Genomic DNA, 21385 nt, shown 5'->3' with positions numbered 1-21385 from the left:
ACCCCTCCCACCATCTTTAAATTGTAGTGTTTATCATTCCAACGCATTTTTAATTTTATAATTTATATCCATTCCCCCCGTTATATTATTTGGCATGTTTTGAATTATATAAATGCTATTTTACACTACATTTTCTTCAACCTGTTTGGTTAGCCCTGTTTTTCCATGTTTATCCATGATTTATCCAGATTATCCATGTTAGTAGGTATGGAACTAGTTCATTCTTTTCTACCTGCTATATGCTATTACATTGCATACATATATCACAATTTACTTATTCTTGTTAGTCAATAAACAGATTTTTTGCAACTATTAAGTTTTATCATGAACATTCTTGTATGCGTAGGTATTTCTTGGGGCACATATGCGAGAATTATCCTAGACTCAGGGTAGGCACAGTAAAATGACTAAAGTTATTTTACTAATTCCTAATCGCTCTCCCAAGCACTTGTGCCAGGTTAGACGACAAAATAGCTCCTGTTGCTCCAATGCTCATCAACACCGAGGCAGTGAGACTTTTCACTATTTCTATGTTCATGGCATTTCACGTTATACGAATTCTTCGATTTTATTTCAATTAGTTCTCACAATAAAGCAGTGGGTTAGGCATTATCATTTACATTTGCAGATGAAAAAACAAAAAAAAAAACCTCTCCGTTTCGAGACAAGTTTTTTTTCTTCTTTCTTAAAAAAAAGTGTTACTCTTCAGCCTCGCGTATTGAAGTATCAGCTCCGGAAAGGCTGCTTGCTTGGAAAGTAGGTTTCACTGGGCCGGGTGTCCAGAGTTGGCGGCGTTCCCTACCCCTCCTCCACCCTCCCCAAAGCCTGCTCGGCACCTCCTCATCCCAAGGCAGTCGTGGCTCTACAACCCGGTAGAAGGACGGGGTTTGGACCACTGGCGACGCCGTAGTCCCCTCCTTTTCTCCCCTCCGCCGGGCTCTCTGCTCCCGGGGCGCCCTCCGCCGCGCTGGAGAAGGCGGGGTCGGAGACTTCCAGCAGCACCACTCTTCCGGATAGGCCCAGGCTTGCGGCGCCAGAGCTCTGGTCACCGGAAGTGCTGCGGTCTCTCCCTCTCCTGAGCCGCTGTCGCCGAGGTTGGAGCGCTGCCCCGGAAGTCCTCCCCCTGTGCCCCGCCCGCGGCGAACATGGCGGTAGACTCGGCGATGGAGCTGCTATTTTTAGATACTTTTAAACACCCTAGCGCTGAGGTAAGGTTTCGCGACTTGATTCCGACCCTGCTTCTCGACTTGAGGACCCTTACAAAAGGTCATTAGGCATGCCTCGACTTTTCCTCCTGCCGATTGCCGCTTTAACTCCTCACATACACAGCCCCCTCCCCCCAGCTTGGGTGTGGGCAACCACGTCTGAGGGAGGGCGGCGGTAGCCCCTTCATTTCCCTGCTTTCCGTTAGTTCCCCTTGTCTTTGGTCGATTTGGCTGCTCAGCTTGCCTTGCCCCTTTGTTGTTTTGCTGTTGTTCCTGTCAGCTTTGGGTGTTGAGAAGGATCATGGTTCTCAGGTTTACCTCAAGTGGTGTTTGGGAGGGGTCTTGGACGGCTTGAGTTTGACAGTATAGGTGACTGAGCAGGTCGCGCAGACTTCGTGGTTCCTGAATCCCGCCTCCTAGGTCTCCTTCCTTACAGGAGCTGTGCTGCCCAGATGTGACACTCATTTGGTTTAGGATTGCGGCGTTCTCCAGTTTCCCCTGAAACTTTAATCCTTATCTCTTGGAAAGATTTCACACGGTAGGGCATGAAATAACACGGAACGTCCTTTGCGTGGGGAGTACTTGCGAAGAAAGAATTGAGAGAATTGTAATCAAACTGTACGGCGTAGTTGCACTGTCGTTTTTGAGGGGCTCGGGTGGGGGTCTTGTGGAGGAATCGTTCTGTCATAACTTGAGCGCCCTTGGACGTATGACTGGCCCTGTGATAATTAAATTGAATATAGCTGGCTAACTAAAGGTTCCCGAAAGCTGGCAACAAGGAACTTTAACGAAGTCCATAGAATAAAACAACCCAGAACTCACACGTCTCTTTCAATGTAAACTTAATTTAGAGAACTCTTCTTTCCTCTGAGTTAGTGATGATAGTGAGTAGTGGTTGTATCTTAATGCTTTGTTTGGCAAAATAAAAAGTTGACAACTTTGATCTTCTAATTGTTTCAACGAATGGTTTATAGGTATGTAAAAATAAAAACTTTGGAAACTTCAGCATGTCTTACAAACAATGAATGAATTTGTGGTCTCATTTCTTGTGGTTCAGTTAGCTGTGCTTGTTCAACGACCGTACTTCTCTGTACTTCCAGCTAGGCTTTAGAAAACTCATGGTTCAGAACAGACCTGTCATGTGTACAGTAATAGACAACAATTAAAAATGAAAGAAGCATATGATAAGTTAGTGGCATTCTAGTTTAGGAAAATCAGCATTCATTCACTTATATATTTAAGAATCTAGTGTTTCTTCATTCATTCTTAGACAAATATTGAGGACCAGGAGAGGATAGGACCAATTTGGGCAGTGATTGAGGGAGGCTTAGTAGAGATCACATTTGAACTGAGCCTTTGAAGGAAGGCTAAGGCCTTGTGGGGGATATGGAACATTGAGTTGTTTGTTCCCAAGGAGTTTATAACTAAGTATTGGAGGTTAGGTCCACAAAATTATAATTCAAGTTAGAATGCGATAAGTACGTAAAGAAGCAGTGGGAATCCCTTGGGGTTTACCATCTTTCTCTCCCTCTCTCTCTCTTTTTAAAAAGTAAGCTCTACACCCAATGTGGGGCTGAGATCGAGAGTTGCATGCTCTACCGGCTGAGCCAGCCAGGCGCCCCAGGGTTTATCATCTTTATTCCATAGTGCCGATTTGTGTCTGACATCATTAGGACCCCAGTCAATATTTATTTAGCTTCCTTAGGTGCTACCAATAAAGGCTATGTGATTTCAGGGGAGGGAGAAATGACTCTTCATTTGAGAATATCAGGTAAGACTTCCAGGCAGTTGACATGTGAACTTGGTCTTTGGTAGAAGAGGAAATGTTCCACAGCTGTAGATAAAAAAGCAGGGACTCCTGGAGTAGTCAGTCCTCTGTAGAGAATGCCAGAAATCCTAGTATGAAGTGGCTGCTGAAGGGCAGTCTGAAGCCAGATCATGGAATTCCTTGAATGCTCAGCAAAGGAGTATAGACTTGGGGCGCCTGGGTGGCTCAGTCGTTAAGCATCTGCCTTCGGCTCAGGTGCTGATCCCAGGGCCCTGGGATCGAGCCCGGCATCATAGGGCTCCCTGCTCCACGGGAAGCCTGCTTCTCCCTCTCCCACTGCTCCTGCTTGTGTTCCCTCTCTCGCTGTGTCTCTCTCTGTCAAATAAATAAATAAAATCTTTTTTTTTTTTAAAAAGGAGTATGGACTTTATTTTGTAGGAAGTGGGTAGTTTTTTGAGCAGGCAAATTAATTGATTAGTAAAATACATTAAATCGATTAATTGATCAGTAATACCTAAAATGGTTCAGAAAAATTAGAGGTAGCAAATCAAGAAGAAAAAGTGAGATGTAGTGAAAGTTCCAGGTTACAGGTAGGCAGTAATCATTGCCAGCATTTATTGAATGCTTATTTTGTGCAAGATGCAGTGCTTTGGTAATTTAAATATATTATCTCTAATTACCTTTCAGTAATTTTGAAAGATTCTTATCCCCAATTTATAGATAAGGAGACTTGAGTGTGAGAGGTTAGGTGACTTTCCTAAAGTGGCATAGCTGGATTAAGGCATTCCAATGCGTATTTCCTGGCTCTAAAGCAATGTCATACTGTGTCTCAGTGGGACTAAGTAGGAGGGGATAGGCACGAGATAAATTTTGGACGTAGAATGGACAGCATGGCAACTGATGCGTGAGGGAGAAAGTAGTTAAAAAGGATAGAGTTCTAGTTACAGAGACTAGAGAACTGGTGGGACCGTTGATAGAAATAGAAAAGTCTGGAATTGTGGGTGTTGGGAACAAGATAATTTTAGTCTTTGATGTGTTCAGTGGTACACCAGAGAGATTTGCTCAGTAGGAAGTTGGGAATCTGTTTTAACAATTACTTAGGAAAAATACTTTTGAAGGTGAGCTACAGTCTAGGAGGGGCAATACAAAGAAGAAAACAAACAATTCCCAAATCCATTGCCCTTGCTTTCAAAGGAGTTTGTAATCTGGCGAAGATACTTATTTACATTTCCCAAGAGGAACACTGAAAGGGGTTTTAGTAGTTCTAAATGAATTACAAATTGTGTTTGTGGTTTTTATGTCACTTTTTAAAAAATAAATTATTTTAGTAAATTTTAATTTCATTATAGAAAAATGAGAAAGTACAGAAAAGCAAAGGCTTTCATAGTCTCACCTTTCTTAGTCCTAGCTATGATTAACAGCTTTTTAAATTTTTTTTCCAAATCCTCTAGTAGATACATATATGCTTAAATGTATACACCATCACCCACATTAGCATACTTATACTGTATTACTCTTTTGTGGTTTATTTTCTCACATAACAATGTGTCGTGCATCTTTATAGACCAAGAGTTATGCTTACATAACATTTTAAAAGTATACTTTATTTTAAAACATTATTTTATTATGACAAAGTAACATGTATGAGGTACAAATTCAAAAGGTACAGAAGGGTATACAATAAAAAGTATGGTTTTTTCTTATTCCTGTCCTCTAGCCATCCTGTTTCTTTCCCTAAATATTCTATATAATACCATTTTTTGGGATGCATAATATTTCTTTGAGTGGTAGTGCTGTTATTTATATATTCTCATACATTTAGGTTTCTAACGTTTTACAGTGATGTGTTTATTTTTTTATTTCTATTTTTATTTTTTTAAGTAGTTTCTATGCCCAGCATGGAGCCCAGTGTGGGGCTTGAACTCATGACCCTGAAATCAAGACCTGAGCTGAGGTCAGGAATCGGACATTTAACTCACTGAGCCACCCAGGCACCCCGATGCATCTTTAATTATTTATTACTTTCTAGAGTGGAATTGCTGGGTTAAAATATAGTCTTAACAAGAGTGATTGATGCTAGAAATTCCTACTTCATTTTATTTTATTTTTTTAGGGGGGGTGGGCGTGGAGGGCAGAGGGAAAGGGGTAAAGAGAATATTTATTTATTTATTTATTTATCTGGAGAGGGAGAGAGAGAATCCCAAGTAGGCTCCACACTCAGTGCAGAGCCTGACCTGGGGCTAGACCCCATGACCCTGAGATCATGACCTGAGCTGATACCGAGTCAGGCACTAAACACACTGAGCCACCCAGGCACCCCAGTCCAAAGAAACCACTTTGGAACGCATCTGAATAAAAATGATAATGGAAGTGGTAGGAATAGATGAGATAGCCTTAGCCTACCTTTAAGGAGAGTATAAAAAGAGAAGAGAAAATATTTTCAGGGATAGAAGAGTGAGGTGGGGGAGACAGCTATACTGTGACACACAGGAACTCTTTCTGAAGGTAAATGTGGGTCAGAGTCCTGGAATTTGACCAATTTATTCTTCACATTCCTGTTACCTCCATAATCATAAATCTCTCATGATTTCCCATTGCCAACCTGTGTTCTTAGGTTTATATACTCCTCTAGATATCTTTTTTAATTTTATTTTTTTAAGATTTTATTTATTTGTCAGAAAGAGAGGGAGAGAGAGTGCACAAGCACGGGGAGCGGCAGGCAGAGGGAGAAGCAGGCTCCCTGCTGAGCAAGGAGCCTGATGTGGGACTCAGTCCCAGAACCCTGGGATCATGACCTGAACCTAAGGCAGACGTTTAACTGACTGAGCCACCCAGGTGTCCTGATATCTTTTTTTTTTTTTAAGATTTTATTTATTTGAGAGAGAGTGAGCACGCACACGAGCTGGGGGAGGGGCAGAGGGAGAAGAAGAGGGAGAAGCAGACTCCCTGCTGATCTGGGAGCCCGATGTGGGGTTTGACGTGAGGCTCAATCCCAGAACCCTGAGATCATGACCTGAGCCGAAGTCAGGCACTTAACTGACTGAACCACACAGGTGCCCCTATACTCCTTGAGATATCTTAAGCTACTACTTCACTGTAATATTTTTAACTTTCTGAAAACAATTCAGTCAGCTTTTATTAAGCACTTATTAAAAGTCATTCATTAAATGAATATGCTAGGCACTATGAACGTAACAGTAAACTGAGACTTGGTTCTTGTCTTCTTGAAATACCACTCCAGTGGGAGAAAGAAAAGCGATTACAATTTAGTTTGATATGAGGCTTTTGATTCACCGGGAGAGGCACCTGTTTAGACTTGCCCTGGCACAGCTTTTAAGAGAAAGTTGACCTTTAAAAGGAAGTGGGACAGAGGAGTGTGGGAGCAGATATATTAGCATGAAGGTGAGAAAGAGCATGGTATGTTGGGGCTATAAATTTGGAGTGATAAGAAGAGACTGTATTTGTTTATTAGTCAAGGAATTTGGCCTGGGGACATTAAGGAACAGGGGAATGATACATTTACCTTCTGGAAGGACCAGACTGCAATAGGAGAATGGGTTGGAGGGGGGCAAGAAAGAAGCACAAAACCAGGATTCCTATTGTAATCCAGATTAGTGTGCATAGTGTCTAGAACTAGAGAAGTGACAGCAATAATGGAGAGAAATACAGATTTTTTTTTTTTTTAGATTTTATTTATTTGAGAGAGAGAATGAGATAGAGCATGAGAGGGGGGGAAGTTCAGAGGGAGAAGCAGACTCCCTGCTGAGCAGGGAGCCCGATGGGGGACTCGATCCCAAGACTCCAGGATCATGACCTGAGGCGAAGGCAGTCTCTTAACCAACTGAGCCACCCAGGCGCTCCCACAGATTTTTTTTTTTTAAGATTTTATTTATTTGAGAGAGAGAGCACAAGCGGGCGGGGGGAGGGGCATATGGAGAGGGAGGAGCAGACTCCATGCCTGAGCAGGGAGCCCGATGTGGGGTTTGATCCCATGACCTGAGCCGAAGGCAGATGCTTAACCCACTGAGCCACCCAGGTGCCCTGAAATACACAGGTTTTTAAAGATTTTAAAGAGAGAGCAGAGTGTTTGAGAACGTGAGTGAGGGGGTAGGGGCAGAGGGAGAGGGAGAAGCAGGCTCTCTGCTGAGCAGGGAGCCTGATGCAGGACTTGATCCCAAGACTCTTGGGATCATAACCTGAGCCGAAGGCAGATGCTTAACCGAATGAGCCACCCAAGCGCTCCGAGAAATACACAGATTTGAGAGCTATTTAGAGGTTTAATCAATAGGACTTGATGTTTAAATGAATGATACAGGTGAGAGAATGAGAAAGAAGCAAAGGGTGATAATGGTTTCTCTCTTGGCCATCGTGTGGATGGTGTTATTATCACTGATACAGAAGATTTCAGTTTTGGCTTGTTGAGTTTGTGGTGCCAGAGGGACACTGAAGTGGAGGTATCTGGTTGGCAATTGGTTATAGTGGTCTGGGGCTTGGGAGAGAGGTCCTAAATGGTGATTTAGATTTGGAGTTGACCTATGGCAGTAGATAAAAATTTTATTTCTTGGGGCGCCTGGGTGGCTCAGTTGGTTAAGTGTCTGCCTTGGGCTCAGGTTGTGATCTCAGGGTCCTGGGATCGAGCCCTGTGTCGGGTTGCCTGTTCAGCAGGGAGTCTGCTTCTCCCTCTCCCTCTGCCTGCTGCAACCCCCCACCCCGCCCGCTTGTGCTCTCTCTCTGTCAAATAAATAAAATCTTAAAATTTTTTCTTGGAATTTTATTGATTGTATTTAGCTACTCTGCCCTACTTCCCTCTCTCCCCCATTTTGCCCTCTAGCCACGGTGAACTATGCTTATAGTTTCTTGAACCTTCCAAGGTCTTGTTTGCATTCCTTATGTGAATGTTTCTCCCTTTGCTTGGAAAGTTGTTTCCTCTCCTCCTTTTCCACGAATTCTTGTTTTCCTTTAAGACTTATTTAGCTCAGGTGCTACTTCTTTTGGGAAATCTTTCCTGATACTCCTCTTTTCCTCCCCACAATTTTTTGCCCACAACCTGAGTTAGGTAAGTACCCCTTTGACTTTGTACAGTATCCTGTGTGAGTCTGTATCATAGCAATATGTCTACCACAACAGATGGTCTCTTCCTTAATGGCTGAAGTCATGTCTTTGTCTCGGTGTCCTTGGGACCTGGCATTCCTTGGAACATAATAGACATTTAATAAATGTTTAGAAATAAACATTGAGGGGCACCTGGGTGGCTCAGTCATTAAGTGTCTGCCTTCAGCTCAGGTCATGATCCCAGGGTCCTGGGATCGAGCCCCGCATCGAGCTCCCTGCTCGGTAGAAGCCTGCTTCTCCCTCTCCCACTCCCCCTGCTTGTGTTCCCTCTCTTGCTGTGTCTTTCTCTGTCAAATAAATAAAATCTTTAAAAAAAAAAGAAAGAAAGAAACATTGAATAAAAGGGGTAGCAACTTATGCAGAAACTCTTCTGCTTACAAACAAAATAGATTTTGAAAGGCTGTTCATAAAACCTTAAGTTCATTTTTTTTTTTTTAGGTCCACAGCATTTACACCCTAACTACTGATACTATTAATTAATCAGTATAGGGCAGGGTAGAGGAGGATACAGTTAATGAACTTTGTTCTAAGTTTCCTTTGTACATATATTTTTTATTTTATTTTTAATTTTTTTAAAGATTTTATTTATTTATTTGACAGAGAGAGACACAGCGAGAGAGGGAACACAAGCAGGGGGAATGGGAGAGGGAGAAGCAGGCTTCCTGCTGAGCAGGGAGCCCGATGTGGGGCTTGATCCCAGGACCCTGGGATCATGACCTGAGCCAAAGGCAGACGCTTAATGACTGAGCCACCCAGGCGCCCCTGTACATACATTTTTTAAAGATTTTATTTATTTGTCAGAGAGAAAGAGAGCAAGAGCGAGAGCGTGCTCAAGCGGGGGGAAAAGCAGGCTCTCTGCTGAGCAAGGAGCCTGATGCGGGACTTGATCCCAGGACCCTGGGATTATGACCGGAGCCGAAGGCAACCGCTTAACCGACTGCCACCCAGGTATCCCTCCTTTGTATGTATTAATGAGAATTTATAACATGTAAGCAAGGGAGCTTCTATATAGTACAGTTTATAAGTAGAGAAGTTCCTTAGAGGGGCACCTGGGTGGCTCAGTCGGTTAAGCGTCCAACTCTTGGTTTCAGCTCAGGTCATGATCACTGAGTCATGAGATCAAGCCCCACGTTGCTCTGTGCTCAGCACGGAGTCTGTTTGAGGTTCTCCCTCTCCCTCTGCTCCTCCACTCGCTTATGCATGCGTGTGCTCTCTCTCAAATAAATAAATAAATAAAATCTTTAAAAAAAAGAAGTTCCTTACAGGAAGGAAACATAGCACCAAAGTTTGAGACAAAATGCTAATTTCTTTTGTGTAAATCTGTTACAGTATTTGTGGAATATCTACAGTATATTTGTAATAATTAGTATACAAGTTCAGCTGCTGTCAAAAAAGTCATAGATCCTTAGTCTCTTCTCTATAATTCAGAAAGTCAAAAATGGCAGAAAAATTCATTTGGCTATGCAGTCTGATTTGAACTGACATGGTAGTTATAATCTTTATTTAGTGTGAATGTTTATACATGTAGTTTCAGAAATAATGGTTTGATTACAAGGTACTGCCCCAGAAGCAGTGGGTGTTAAGCAATACACAGTATTTGTATTATATTACCTTTTCTAAAAACACAGTAAGTTAGTATTGTGAAAGGCATCTCTCACAGTGAGGGATTGTGGGTCTGTATTGGCCTAAGCAGAACATCAGCAGAGAGGCAAATATGCTGCAGAGAGGCAAATATGCTGCAGAAAATGTTCATACACACATGGAGAGATTTAATTAGTACATTTTATCATCAGCTATTTTCAAAACAATGATTTCTACAGTATTATAAATAATATAACACTTTTAATGATACGGAGTTTAAGAAAATTTGTGACATTCTGAAAGAAAGAAATTGAAGACGAATAAATTTTGAACAGTGTTTTGCTTACAGTATGTCCTTCTCCTTCCCTTTTTTTTTTTTAAAGCAAAGTTCTCATATAGATGTAGTTCGTTTTCCATGTGTGGTTTATATCAATGAAGTCCGAGTCATACCCCCAGGAGTAAGAGCCCATAGCAGTCTGCCAGATAATAGAGCATACGGGTAAGTCAACTTTCTTTTTAAAAGTGTTTGTGACTATAAAGATTGTCTTAGACATACTCTTAAATATAAAAATTTAAGGTAATCTTTTGGAAGTAAAAACGAAAAAACAAAAACACAAAAACCCTAAAACTTTATTCAGTTATGGTTATGTTATGTTGCATTGTAATTGACTATAGGCTTTCTATATAATCCATGTATCATAAATCTGAAAAGAGCAATTTTTTGATCTAAGTACTAGATGAAATTTTTTTCTTCATTTATTTTTTAATTGGTGAAATAGGTTTATATTTCTAAAATATTCTAGGGTGGGACAATCTAGTAGATGAAGGCTTTTTTTTTTAAGATGAATTATTTTTAACCTGTTTTTTTCCTTGAAAATAAATAAGAATTAGTCTGAATATTTAGAAATATGTCTTTTATATTATTTTATAATACCAGTTTTCTGACTTAGTGATTTTCTTAGCCTGATACATGTGTCTTTTTTATAAATTTTAGCTTCACATTATCCTTTAGTTGTAATTAGCAAATAGTTGTTTGATGCTTTCTCTTTCTTAGGCTCTGTGGGAATAAGCAAAATATAAGACATGGTCTCGATGTGGTGTTGATAACTTTAACAGCTGACCTAAAACAGAGGAATTTGATCTTTGTTGTAACATGAATAATCATTATCATTTTAATTACATGAATTGGAAGTATAAGCCAAATTTTGGTTGTGGAAGCATGAATATATATAACACATTTATTTATGTGAGTTTTTAGCTTATAGTCTCAATACCACATTTCATTATGTGCATGCTGTGATGGCTTAACTTCTCTTCCTTGTAAGAGTTAAACCAGCTACTTAGTAGTCAGTGTTATGGTACAGATTCAAAGTTAAGGGCTCATTTCTTCATAATTATGAAATGTAGTTGGTTATTTGTAGAAATAGATATAAAATCTTCAAAAGTTTTCAAGTCATTCAAAAGTAAAACAAATACAAAACAAGAATGTTTAATGATTATAATGAGAAATCATAATTTATTTCATATCTTTTTTTCCATGTTTAAGGAAATTAAAACATGTTTTCCTAAATTTTCTTCCTATTTTTTCCTTTAAAGGAGATGTGTGTAGAATGGGAAAGATGGAAGAATGATAGAGTATCTAACAGTCTTCTGTAATTGTAACAGACTGTCAAGGAAGGTCTGTTATCTATTGCTACCTAACAGATTACAGCAAAATTGGCATTTACCAAAACAGTAAACATTTATTATTTCACACTATTTCTGAGGGTCAAGAAACCAGAAGTGGCTTAGTTGGCTCAAGTTCTCCCTGATGTTATAGTCAAGATATAGGCCAGGGCTGTAGTCTCAGATTTGACTGGGGCTGGAGAATTTGCTTAGAAGCTCACTCACATGGGGGTTCTTGTCAGGAGACTTCAGTTCCTTGCCAGGAGACCCTCGCTATGGGGCTGCTCGTGTCAAAACATGGATTCCTACAGAGCCAGTGATCCAAGAGTGAGAGAGCATGCTTATAACTTAATATCAGAAATGGCATACTGTCATTTTTACCATATTCTGTTGATTACATATTCTGCTGGTACAGTGTGGGAGGGAACTACACAAAGGTGTCAGAAATGAGGGGTCTTTGGGGGCTATCTTGGACACTGGCTGGCACAGCGGGCAAAATGGATTTCTGTCATTGGCTGCAATTGGTAGGAGTATTGTTACATATTCTATCCTCTTATCTCTTACCTGTTTCTTAGCTGGGGGTGAATGGCAGTTCATGTTTTAATAATTCCAAATATGAAATTATCAGGAACAACTTTATACGTGATTAATATGTTATAGAACAGTAAAATGAAGTATTAATACAGTCATGCAAATGTAAGATGTCGGGAAGTAATGTTAGAGATCAAGTAATATTTGTGCAGCATACTTTACAGTAGTGTTTTTCTCATTATAAAACTCAGAAATGTATAGGTAAAATTAAAATCCCTTTAATTCCTTCATCCTGAGAAAATCCTTACATTTGATGCTTGTGTTATTTAATGTTTATGTGTGTTTGTATATTTTGTTATTTTTTGTAAATGTGGTATCTTATGTGAGGTTAGGTTTGAGTCAACAAGTTTTAAGATGAAAGTCTAGTGCAGTCAAATTACCACTGATTATTTTATTTTTATTTTTAAAAAAGATTTTCTTTTTTTGTTAGAGAGAGAGAGAGCACAAGCAGGGAGAAAGGCAGGCAGAGAGAGAAGCAGGCTCCTTGTTGAGCAAGGAACCTGACGCGGGACTTGATTTCAAGACCCTGGAATCATGACCTGAGCTGAAGGCAGACAACTGACTGAGCCACCCAGGCGTCTCACCATTGATTCTTTAAATCACTTTTCAGTGACTAGCACCTGAGTCTTTGGGGCCTCAAAAGTAGAGGATTTGCATTTGAGCCCTTTTTCCTTTCCTTGAGGTATTGAAGGTCAGGGTCTAGTTTGAAGAAGGATAGGAGGGAAAGACTAGAGATGTTGAGCACATATATAGTTGAATTTGGGTAAGGTAAAGGTATGCTACTCTGACCCAACTGTATACTATTTTGTGTATTTCTTTATTTTACTTAACATTATATCAGGACTACTTTCACATCATTAAGTATTATTTGAAAATATGATTTCTAATGGTTGCATAATCTAATGAATGACTGTACAGTAGTCCCCCCTTATCCACCGTTTCACTTTCCGGGTTTCAGTTACCTGCGGTCAACCGCAGTCCAGAAGCAGATGATCCTCCTTCTGACAGATCGTCAGAAGGTCAGTAGTAGCCCAACGCTAAGTCACAATGCCTGTGTCACTCACCTCACTTCATCTCATCACATAGACATTTTATCATCTCATCTCACAAGAAGAGTGAGTTCAGTACAATAAGATATTTTGAGAGAGACCACATTCATATAACTTTTATTATGGTATATTATAATTGTTATATTTTATTATTAGTTGTTGTTAATCTCTTACTTTGTCTAATTATAAATTGTAGGTGTATATATGTAGATATATATATATATAAGAAAAAACACAGTATATATAGGGTTCAGTACAATCCATGGTTTCAGGCATCCATTGGGGTCTTGGAACGTATCCCCTGTGGATAACGGGGTACTACTGTACTGTAATTTATTTGGCTAGTTTCCTATGTGGGGATCATAAGGTGTTTTTTATTTTTCAAATTACAAGTGAGAGTATGATGAGCATCCTCTTGAAAAAAATTTTTGTATAACAGTGTTTCCATAGAAACACTTCTTAGAAAAAAGTATTTCTGGATCAGATGGTGTGAACATTTTCTCATTCTCCTGAATTTTATTGCCATATTGCCTTTCAGAACGATTGCACCTGTTTTTACTTCAATCTGTGCATGAGGGAACCTGTTTGATATACTCGGGGCATTACACTTTTTCCGTTTGGATTTTTTGTAAATAAAAAGTATGTGGTATTTAAAATCAAGGTTTTCAGTTGACTCTAAGGAATTTCAGCCAAGGGTGAAATATATATCAAGTAAGATTTCATTCTAACACAAATTAAATAGGTTTTACTCTTAACTATATAAATCTACAAAAGAATCAAAATATTTATGCAAATTGTTGCTATACAAATAGGGATTTAGGCTTTAAGTCACAATTTAGGGCTCTGATGCTATAATCTTGTATTAATGTTGGTTAGGTTGAAATCAAATTGTAATTATATAACTTGAAGTTAGTTAACTCCTCATTCTTTATGCTAATGGAAGGGAATCATGCTATAAAGAATTATAAAATTAGATGTCACAATTAATTAGCATTTGCCTTTATAATACATTAAGATTTAAAAATATTTACGTGTATTAGAATGGTCCAAGTAGCAGGCTAAAGATACTTGATTATTAAAATTTCACTTTCAGTAATACTCAAAGTGAAGTTGCCTTCTTGAGAATTGGATATGATTAAAATTATGGAAAATATTACAATTAACTATATATTTTTATTTAAATCTTAAGATATAATTCTAGAATTGCTTTTAAATTTGTACTTACTTTGTCTTTTGTTTTAATTTAGGAACTGATTATTGCACAGGCTGACGTTTCAACTTTGTTTCATTCACAGGGAGACCTCTCCACACACATTTCAATTAGACTTATTCTTTAACAATGTAAGCAAACCAAGTGCCCCAGTTTTCGATAGGTTGGGAAGGTATGTACCTACTAGGTAATTTCACCTGAAACTCAGGAATTAGTAGGCAAACCTTTTTATTCTTTAGATAGAAGAAAAAGGATTTATTTGACCAGTTGGCATTATTAAAGAAATATCAAGCTCCTAAGAAGATGCTGAGTTATTATAAAATAAAATTTTAAATGTATGAAACATTAGCCATCTTTTGTTTGCTTTTTATTGGTGTATACATTTCTTATACATATCAAATGATTTGATAATAACCTAATTTGGAAAAGATTGCTTTTTAATTTCTTTAAAAGAACTGTGTAAACATATTGAGAGCTAATAATTTGTGTCTTTTACATCACACTGCTACATAATTTAAAATTCCATAGTCATATTTTGTAAAGTGAGAATTTTGTTAATAGAAACCCCCATGTTGGATTATCTAATACATGCTTGTATGTAGATAGTTGTTTTGATATCTGCAAACTAATTGACCATTAAATGAGTTTACTTAGAACTCATTTATAAAATAAAAAATTTAAAGGTGGCTTAAAAATAGAAAAATTTCTATCCCTGTCCATGAATTAACAGTTTTTTAGATTTTACTTGTTTAATTGATCCTTCATTCAGTTATTATTAACTTATATTGATAATTTAACTTTTTAAAAAAAAAGAAGGGAACCTAAATAATCTGAAGCAGCTAATTTTTAATCTTATAGAATGTTTTTCTTATGTTAGTACCTACTTGATAAAAATAGGTACTTTTCTCTGTTTGGTCCCATTATACATTTTTGGAAGGCTATAATGCAATGGTTCTCTACTTTGGCTGTATATTGGAATTACCTGGGTTGCATTTTTTTTTTTTTTTAAAGCTGGGATGCTTTAAAAAAAAAATACTGATACCTGTGCCCATCCCAGACCAGTTAAATCAGAATCTCTGGGGAGTTTGTTTTACACTTGATAACTTTTTGGGGAGAGTAAATTAAAACTAAACTTTGTGGTTTATTAAAACAATCTAGCATTTGGTTTTATTAAAACATAAAAGTTTAGAAAGACTTCTTCATGAACTGTGATGTTCAGTGTTTGAGCCTGTATATTTATTCCTCCTCTTTTGGCAGCCTGGAATATGATGAGAACACTTCTATCATCTTTAGACCCAACTCAAAGGTAATTGCAGAAGTCAGTTTTCATCTTGTTCCTACTGTTTGTTTTCACTTGAAAGTTTTGATCTAAATAAACCAGTGATGCAGAATATCAGCCTATTTGGTTCTAGTGATGCAGGATAACATCATTTCTTGTCTGATTCCTCTTGTGTCTAGAAGCTATTTTAAAATGGAGCAAAGACAATGTAATGTCATTGTCTACCCATAAAGCTCTTTCTTCCTCTAATTCTAATGTGAGTCAGGAAGAGGCCAGCGTTTGTGCTTTCCCCTCTTTTCTTTAGGTGAGCAAGTTCAGAAGGTGACAGGAGGTAAATTGTTATTAGATACCACTGTGGCTTAGGTTTCTTAACAAATACATATTTTATATCTCTTCTTTTTCATATCAAAAGTATGTCTTATTTCTTGATATACAAAATGCCATTCTGGAAGCATCTAGAAGAGCTAAATCATACACAATCAGAAATGTAAAAATCACTGTGATCTGATATGGGACTATTTAGCCTATTTGTTTTTTTGGTGGGGAGGTGGGTATTTAATTCTCTACATTCTGTTTAGACTAAAAATTATCTTATCTCTTTATTTGTCTTCCAGTGGGGCTTCTGTTTAAAATCTGTTGATCCCTGGACATAGTCTTTGAGCCTTTCTTCTGGCCCCTAGTTTCCCTTTACTGGAGTTTGCTAGAGTTAGCAAGGAAAATAATAATTTCTTTCTTCCTTATCATGCCTTTAGAAGGGGCTGTATTAGTACTTATTACTTTATCTTTACTCAACATGGTAGAGTGGAAAAAACTCAGAAGTCAGGAGCTTTGGTTTCTAGTTCAGGTTCTTCTACTGACACTCTGATTTTCTTACCTGTGGATGATACTCACTCTGGCTACCTCTCATAGTTATTATGAAAATATGGCAATTAATGTAGATAAGTATTGAAAAACAAAAGAAAATACTGAGGATTGATGGCATTGATAAAGTCTTTGATCTTTTTAAGAGAAAATTTCTTTGCAAAAACACTTTGTTTAATACTTCTGGTTACCCTTGTTTTTTTGTTTTTTTTTTAAGGTTTTATTTATTTATTTGACAGAGATACAGCGAGAGAAGGAACACAAGCAGGGGGAGTCAGAGAGGGAGAAGCAGGCTTCCTGCTGAGCAGGGAGCCCTACACGGGGCTCAATCCCAGGACCCTGGGATCATAATCTGAGCCGAAGGCAGACACTTAACGACTGAGCCACCCAGGCACCCCTTACCCTTAGTTTTTAAGTACAGTGCAGGTATATAAAATATACCTGCATGTATGAGTTGAGCATGTAAAAACAATGCTATACAATTTTGTGGACTTTATAATTCTTCAGACTGGGCACAGTTTGTGCTTTTGTGCACTTCCATGACCTATTTAACTATTGGGATTTAATTTATTAATTGGCAGTAACTCCCACTTAATTTTGTTCTCATTTCTATTCTCTTGATTGGGAATCTGGTTATGCTTTTTGAACAGAGTTGACATAAGGTACCAGACAGGGGAGATTTAGTCTTGAGACAGGTTTAGGTATGGCAATTCTGGAGGGCCATATAAAAGCTATGCCTCTGGGTAGATTTCCACCAGTATTGACCTTTGCAGTTTCTGCATACTTTTAAAGACTTCAGTTTAACCACAAAGTAATTTGATATCAGTTTACTTTTGGCATATTAAAACATTAACTTGAAAGATATTTTCCCCAAACAAATTAGGTGAATACCGATGGTTTGGTGTTAAGAGGCTGGTATAATTGTCTGACACTGGCAATATATGGATCAGTGGATAGAGTGATAAGTCATGACAGAGACTCTCCACCTCCACCACCTCCACCTCCACCTCCTCCCCAGCCACAGCCAAGTTTGAAAAGGAATCCAAAACATGGTGAGAATTTTAAATTTGTCTTTGTCAGTGACACTTAACGTTTATTATAGTAGGAAAAGGTAATTCAAATAGCTCTTTCACCCTTTGAATCTTTCTTAAAACTTGTGAAGATATCATTGTCAGTCTTGCAGTTCTTTCCTATAGGAGTTTCTTTTTAAAGAAGAAGATAGCAGGAGGGGAAGAATGAAGGGGCGTAAGTCGGAGGGGGAGACGAACCATGAGAGACGATGGACTCTGAAAAACAAACTGAGGTTTCTAGAGGGGAGGGGGTTGGGGGGATGGGTTAGCCTGGTGATGGGTATTAAAGACAGCACATTCTGCGTGGAGCACTGGGTGTTATGCACAAACAATGAACCATGGAGCACTACATCAAAAACTAATGATGTATGGTGATTAACATAACAATAAAAAATTTAAAAAAAGAGTTTCTTTTTATGTTGAAGTGGTTATATTTTATTTTCTTCCTCTAGTTTCCTAGAATGCTGTTTGAATTGACCTGAGGTTTTTTTATTTAAAATATGTAAATGTAATCCAGTGGTTACTCATGGTTTAATATCAAAAGTATCTCCAAAGGAATTGAGGAATAGGCAGTAAATTCGGTATATATTCTTAGAATACTCACGTTAATTTTTTTTTTTTTCAGGAGTGCTTTTCAGATTTGGTTAGATGTCTAAATGCAGATTTTTCCCCATTTTTGAGAACCTTTTGCTCATTAACTGGAGACAAGAAAAATAAGAACTCTATTAAATTTCAGTGGCTTTCCTTCTATAAGGCAGGCAGCTGGACTCCTGTTTCCCAGGATCTCTTCTCCTTATTCCAGTATTATTCACTGGAATAAGGAGTGAACATTTAATGAGCCAATAAAATGACCTCCTCTTAAGCATGATAAGTAAATAATAATAAATAAATAGCAAATAATAGTGTGATGTGAACTCTTTGTCTCTGATAGTCACATACTGTATTTTCATCTCTTCTTTTTAAAGATTTATTTATTTTAGAGAGGGGAGAGGGGCAGAGAGAGGGAGAAGGAATCCTTTTTTTTTTAATTTAAGTTCAGTTAATTAATATATATTATTGGTTTTTGAGGTAGAGGTCAGTGATTCATCAGTCTTCTATAATACCCAGTGTTCATTGCATCATGTGCCCTCCTTAATGTCTGTCACCCAGTTACCCCATTCCCCTACCTCTCTCCCCTCCAGCAACCCTCAGTTTGTTCCCTATGATTAAGAGTCTCTTATGGTTTGTCTCAGAGGGAGAAAGACTCTAAAGCAGACTGCCCCGAGCATGGAGCCCCTTGCAGGGCTCGATCCCATGACTCTGAGATTAGGACCTGAGCCCAAACTGAGTCGGATGCTCAACTGACTTCGCCACCCAGGCACCCTTTTCATCTCTTTTCTTAAATCTTACCTGTTCAGTAAAGTTAATCTTTCACTTTTGTTTTTTAAAGACTTATCCAGTTATTTTAGAGAGAAAGAGAGAGAGTGAGAGTATGGGGTGGAGGGTGGCGTGGGGAGAGGGGCAAAGGGAGAGGGAGAGAGAATCCCGAGCAAACTCCCTGCTGAGCATGTGGCTTGTTCTCACGACCCATAAGATCATGACCTGGGGAAACCAATTGACTGAGCCACCCAGATGCCCCATCACTTTTCTTTTTCTTTTAATCCTTCAGTTTTCTGTGCTCATTTGTCTTTTTAACCAGACTTTGAACTCCCTGTGGACTGAGAGTATGTTTTACTTGCATTTGTATTTCTAGTCTTATCATTATCACATCTAGTCTTAATCACAGTGCCTAACATATATAGTGGCTACTCAGAATTTTTGTTTAATTTACTGACTTGTTTTAAAATTGACACTTGTGCTCATACATTTTCTGTATATGAATGTATGTTTTTAGTTTTTTTTTTAAGATTTTATTTTATTTATTTGACAGAGAGAATGTGAGAGAGGGAACACAAGCAGAGGGAGTGGGAGAGGGAGAAGCAGGCTTCCCACTGAGCAGGGAGCCCGATGTAGAGGTTTGACCCCAGTACCCTGGGATCATGACCTGAGCTGAAGGCAGACGCTTAATGACTGAGCCACCCAGGCGCCCCTGTTTTCTTTTTTATTCTGAAATAATTATAATCCATAAGAGGTTGTGAAGAACTGCATGAAGAAGTCCTGTGCACTCTTTCCCCAGGTTCCCCCAATGATAACCACTTTTACAACTGTAAAACAAAATTCTCTATAGAGCTTGTTCAGATTTCACCAATTGTACATGCACTTGTGTGTGTGTGTGTGTGTGTATGTGTAGCTGTATGTAGCTTTATGTTATGTATAGCCTTTCATAACTACCACTACAGTCAAGACACTTGACTGTACCATCAAGTTATTCTGGTATTATTCTTTAATAGCTACATGCATGCTACCCATCCCTAACCTTTGGCAGCCACTAATCTGTTCTCCAACTCTATAATTTTGTTACTTCATGAGTATTACATAGATGGAATCATGCAGTAGGTATCTTTTTGAGATTGGCCTTTTCCAATCAGTATCATTTCTTTGAAGTTCATCCACTTTGTTGTGTGTATCAATAGTTCGTTCTTTTTAATTGCTGAATAATATTATATTAGTATGGATATATCATAGTTTATTTAGCTGTTCAACCACTGAAGGACACTTAAGTAGTTTCCAGTTTTTGACTTTTGCAAATAAGGCTGTTATGAACAGCTTTTTGTGTACATTTTCCTGAGGAAAGTTAAGTCTTCATTTCTCTGGGATAATGCCCAAGAATATATTTTAGTATGTGGGAAGTCAGAAATTCTAACTTCTTTAATATAAATTAATTAGTAAAATTTGTTAGATGTTGGGAAGGAAAAGCTTATCAATAAATTCTGTAGATGAAAAACTCAAATGATTAACAGCATTTTTGTCATGCATTCATTTCACTTTATTTTAATAATTTGGAAGTTCTTTTTCTGTCTCTACTAAAACTAGCTGATGGGGAGAAAGAAGATCAGTTTAATGGAAGCCCTCCAAGACCACAGCCAAGGGGACCAAGAACTCCTCCAGGACCGCCTCCACCTGATGATGATGAAGATGATCCCATACCTCTGCCAGGTATGAATAAAATCGGTCCCCCCCACCTTGATTAATGTTATAGTGCTTTTTGATTAAAGGAAGAAAAGTAGATGTAGGTAATCGATCTTAATGAATGCCCCCCACCCTTTTCCTGTGCAGTATTTCCTTTTGTTTTTCTGTTGGCAGGTGAACTTGTTTAAAAAAAAATCAGTTCATTCATTTGAAGCTGTATCAACATTGCTTTGAAAATAAAGTGTTGAAAAAAAAAAAAGAAAAGAAAGTGTTGTAGTGTTATATACAGAAGAGTACTAGTTAAAAATAAGCAGTATGTATTGGAAGAGATAATAACCTGTGTACTTAATAGCTGAAAAGAAAAGGATTAGTTTCTGGTTTAGAACATAAAACAGTGTACTTTATTAATTGTCACTGTATAAAATTATGCAGTGTGCTGCATAGAACACTGCAAGAACTTCATGCAGTTCTTCATAAAAAATTATGCAATATTTTTAAAAGCAGGTAATTCTACCCCTTTTTTTAAAAGGGTATTTATGAGCTAAATTATCCAAAATGGCATTAAGTAGCTACAGTATCCTGTCTGCTACCTCATGTTATTTAAACCATTAAAAGATTCTGTCTCTTAAATCTCCATTTTTCAGTGTCTGGTGATAAGGAAGAGGATGCTTCTCATAGAGAAGATTACTTCGAACCCATTTCTCCTGATCGGAATTCTGTCCCCCAGGAAGGGCAGTATTCTGACGAAGGAGAAGTAGAAGAAGAACAGCAGGAAGAAGGAGAAGATGATGAAGATGATGTGGATGTGGAGGAAGAAGAGGATGAAGATGAGGACGATCGCCATACAGTAGACAGTATCCCTGAGGAAGAAGAGGAAGAGGAAGAGGAAGAAGGAGAAGAGGATGAAGAAGGTGAAGGTGGGTTATACTTATTAGGACTTTTTGGT

The 21385-nt window shown here is 38.3% G+C and overlaps 1 protein-coding gene across 3 annotated transcripts in view; it reads left to right on the top strand.

Moving 5' to 3' along the window:
- The first annotated feature begins 1068 nt into the window (after positions 1-1068).
- VIRMA (vir like m6A methyltransferase associated) overlaps positions 1069-21385 on the top strand; it is a 61397-nt gene continuing 41080 nt past the window's right edge. Inside the window, exons 1-7 of one of the 3 annotated variants that reach the window (XM_027612127.1) lie at positions 1069-1208; positions 10050-10165; positions 14267-14353; positions 15439-15487; positions 17205-17373; positions 20344-20466; positions 21084-21356. In XM_027612127.1, the coding sequence (XP_027467928.1) occupies positions 1146-1208; positions 10050-10165; positions 14267-14353; positions 15439-15487; positions 17205-17373; positions 20344-20466; positions 21084-21356 (880 nt within the window). In that variant the 5' untranslated portion in view covers positions 1069-1145. The remainder of the gene's footprint in view (positions 1209-10049; positions 10166-14266; positions 14354-15438; positions 15488-17204; positions 17374-20343; positions 20467-21083; positions 21357-21385) is intronic. The other 2 variants (XM_027612112.1, XM_027612120.1) reach the window with 2 other exon arrangements.

The sequence above is a fragment of the Zalophus californianus genome, chromosome 4 (genome assembly GCF_009762305.2).
Source record: "Zalophus californianus isolate mZalCal1 chromosome 4, mZalCal1.pri.v2, whole genome shotgun sequence".
NCBI classification, from domain to species: Eukaryota; Metazoa; Chordata; class Mammalia; order Carnivora; family Otariidae; genus Zalophus; species Zalophus californianus.
This window is presented reverse-complemented; position numbering and strand designations above follow the sequence as displayed.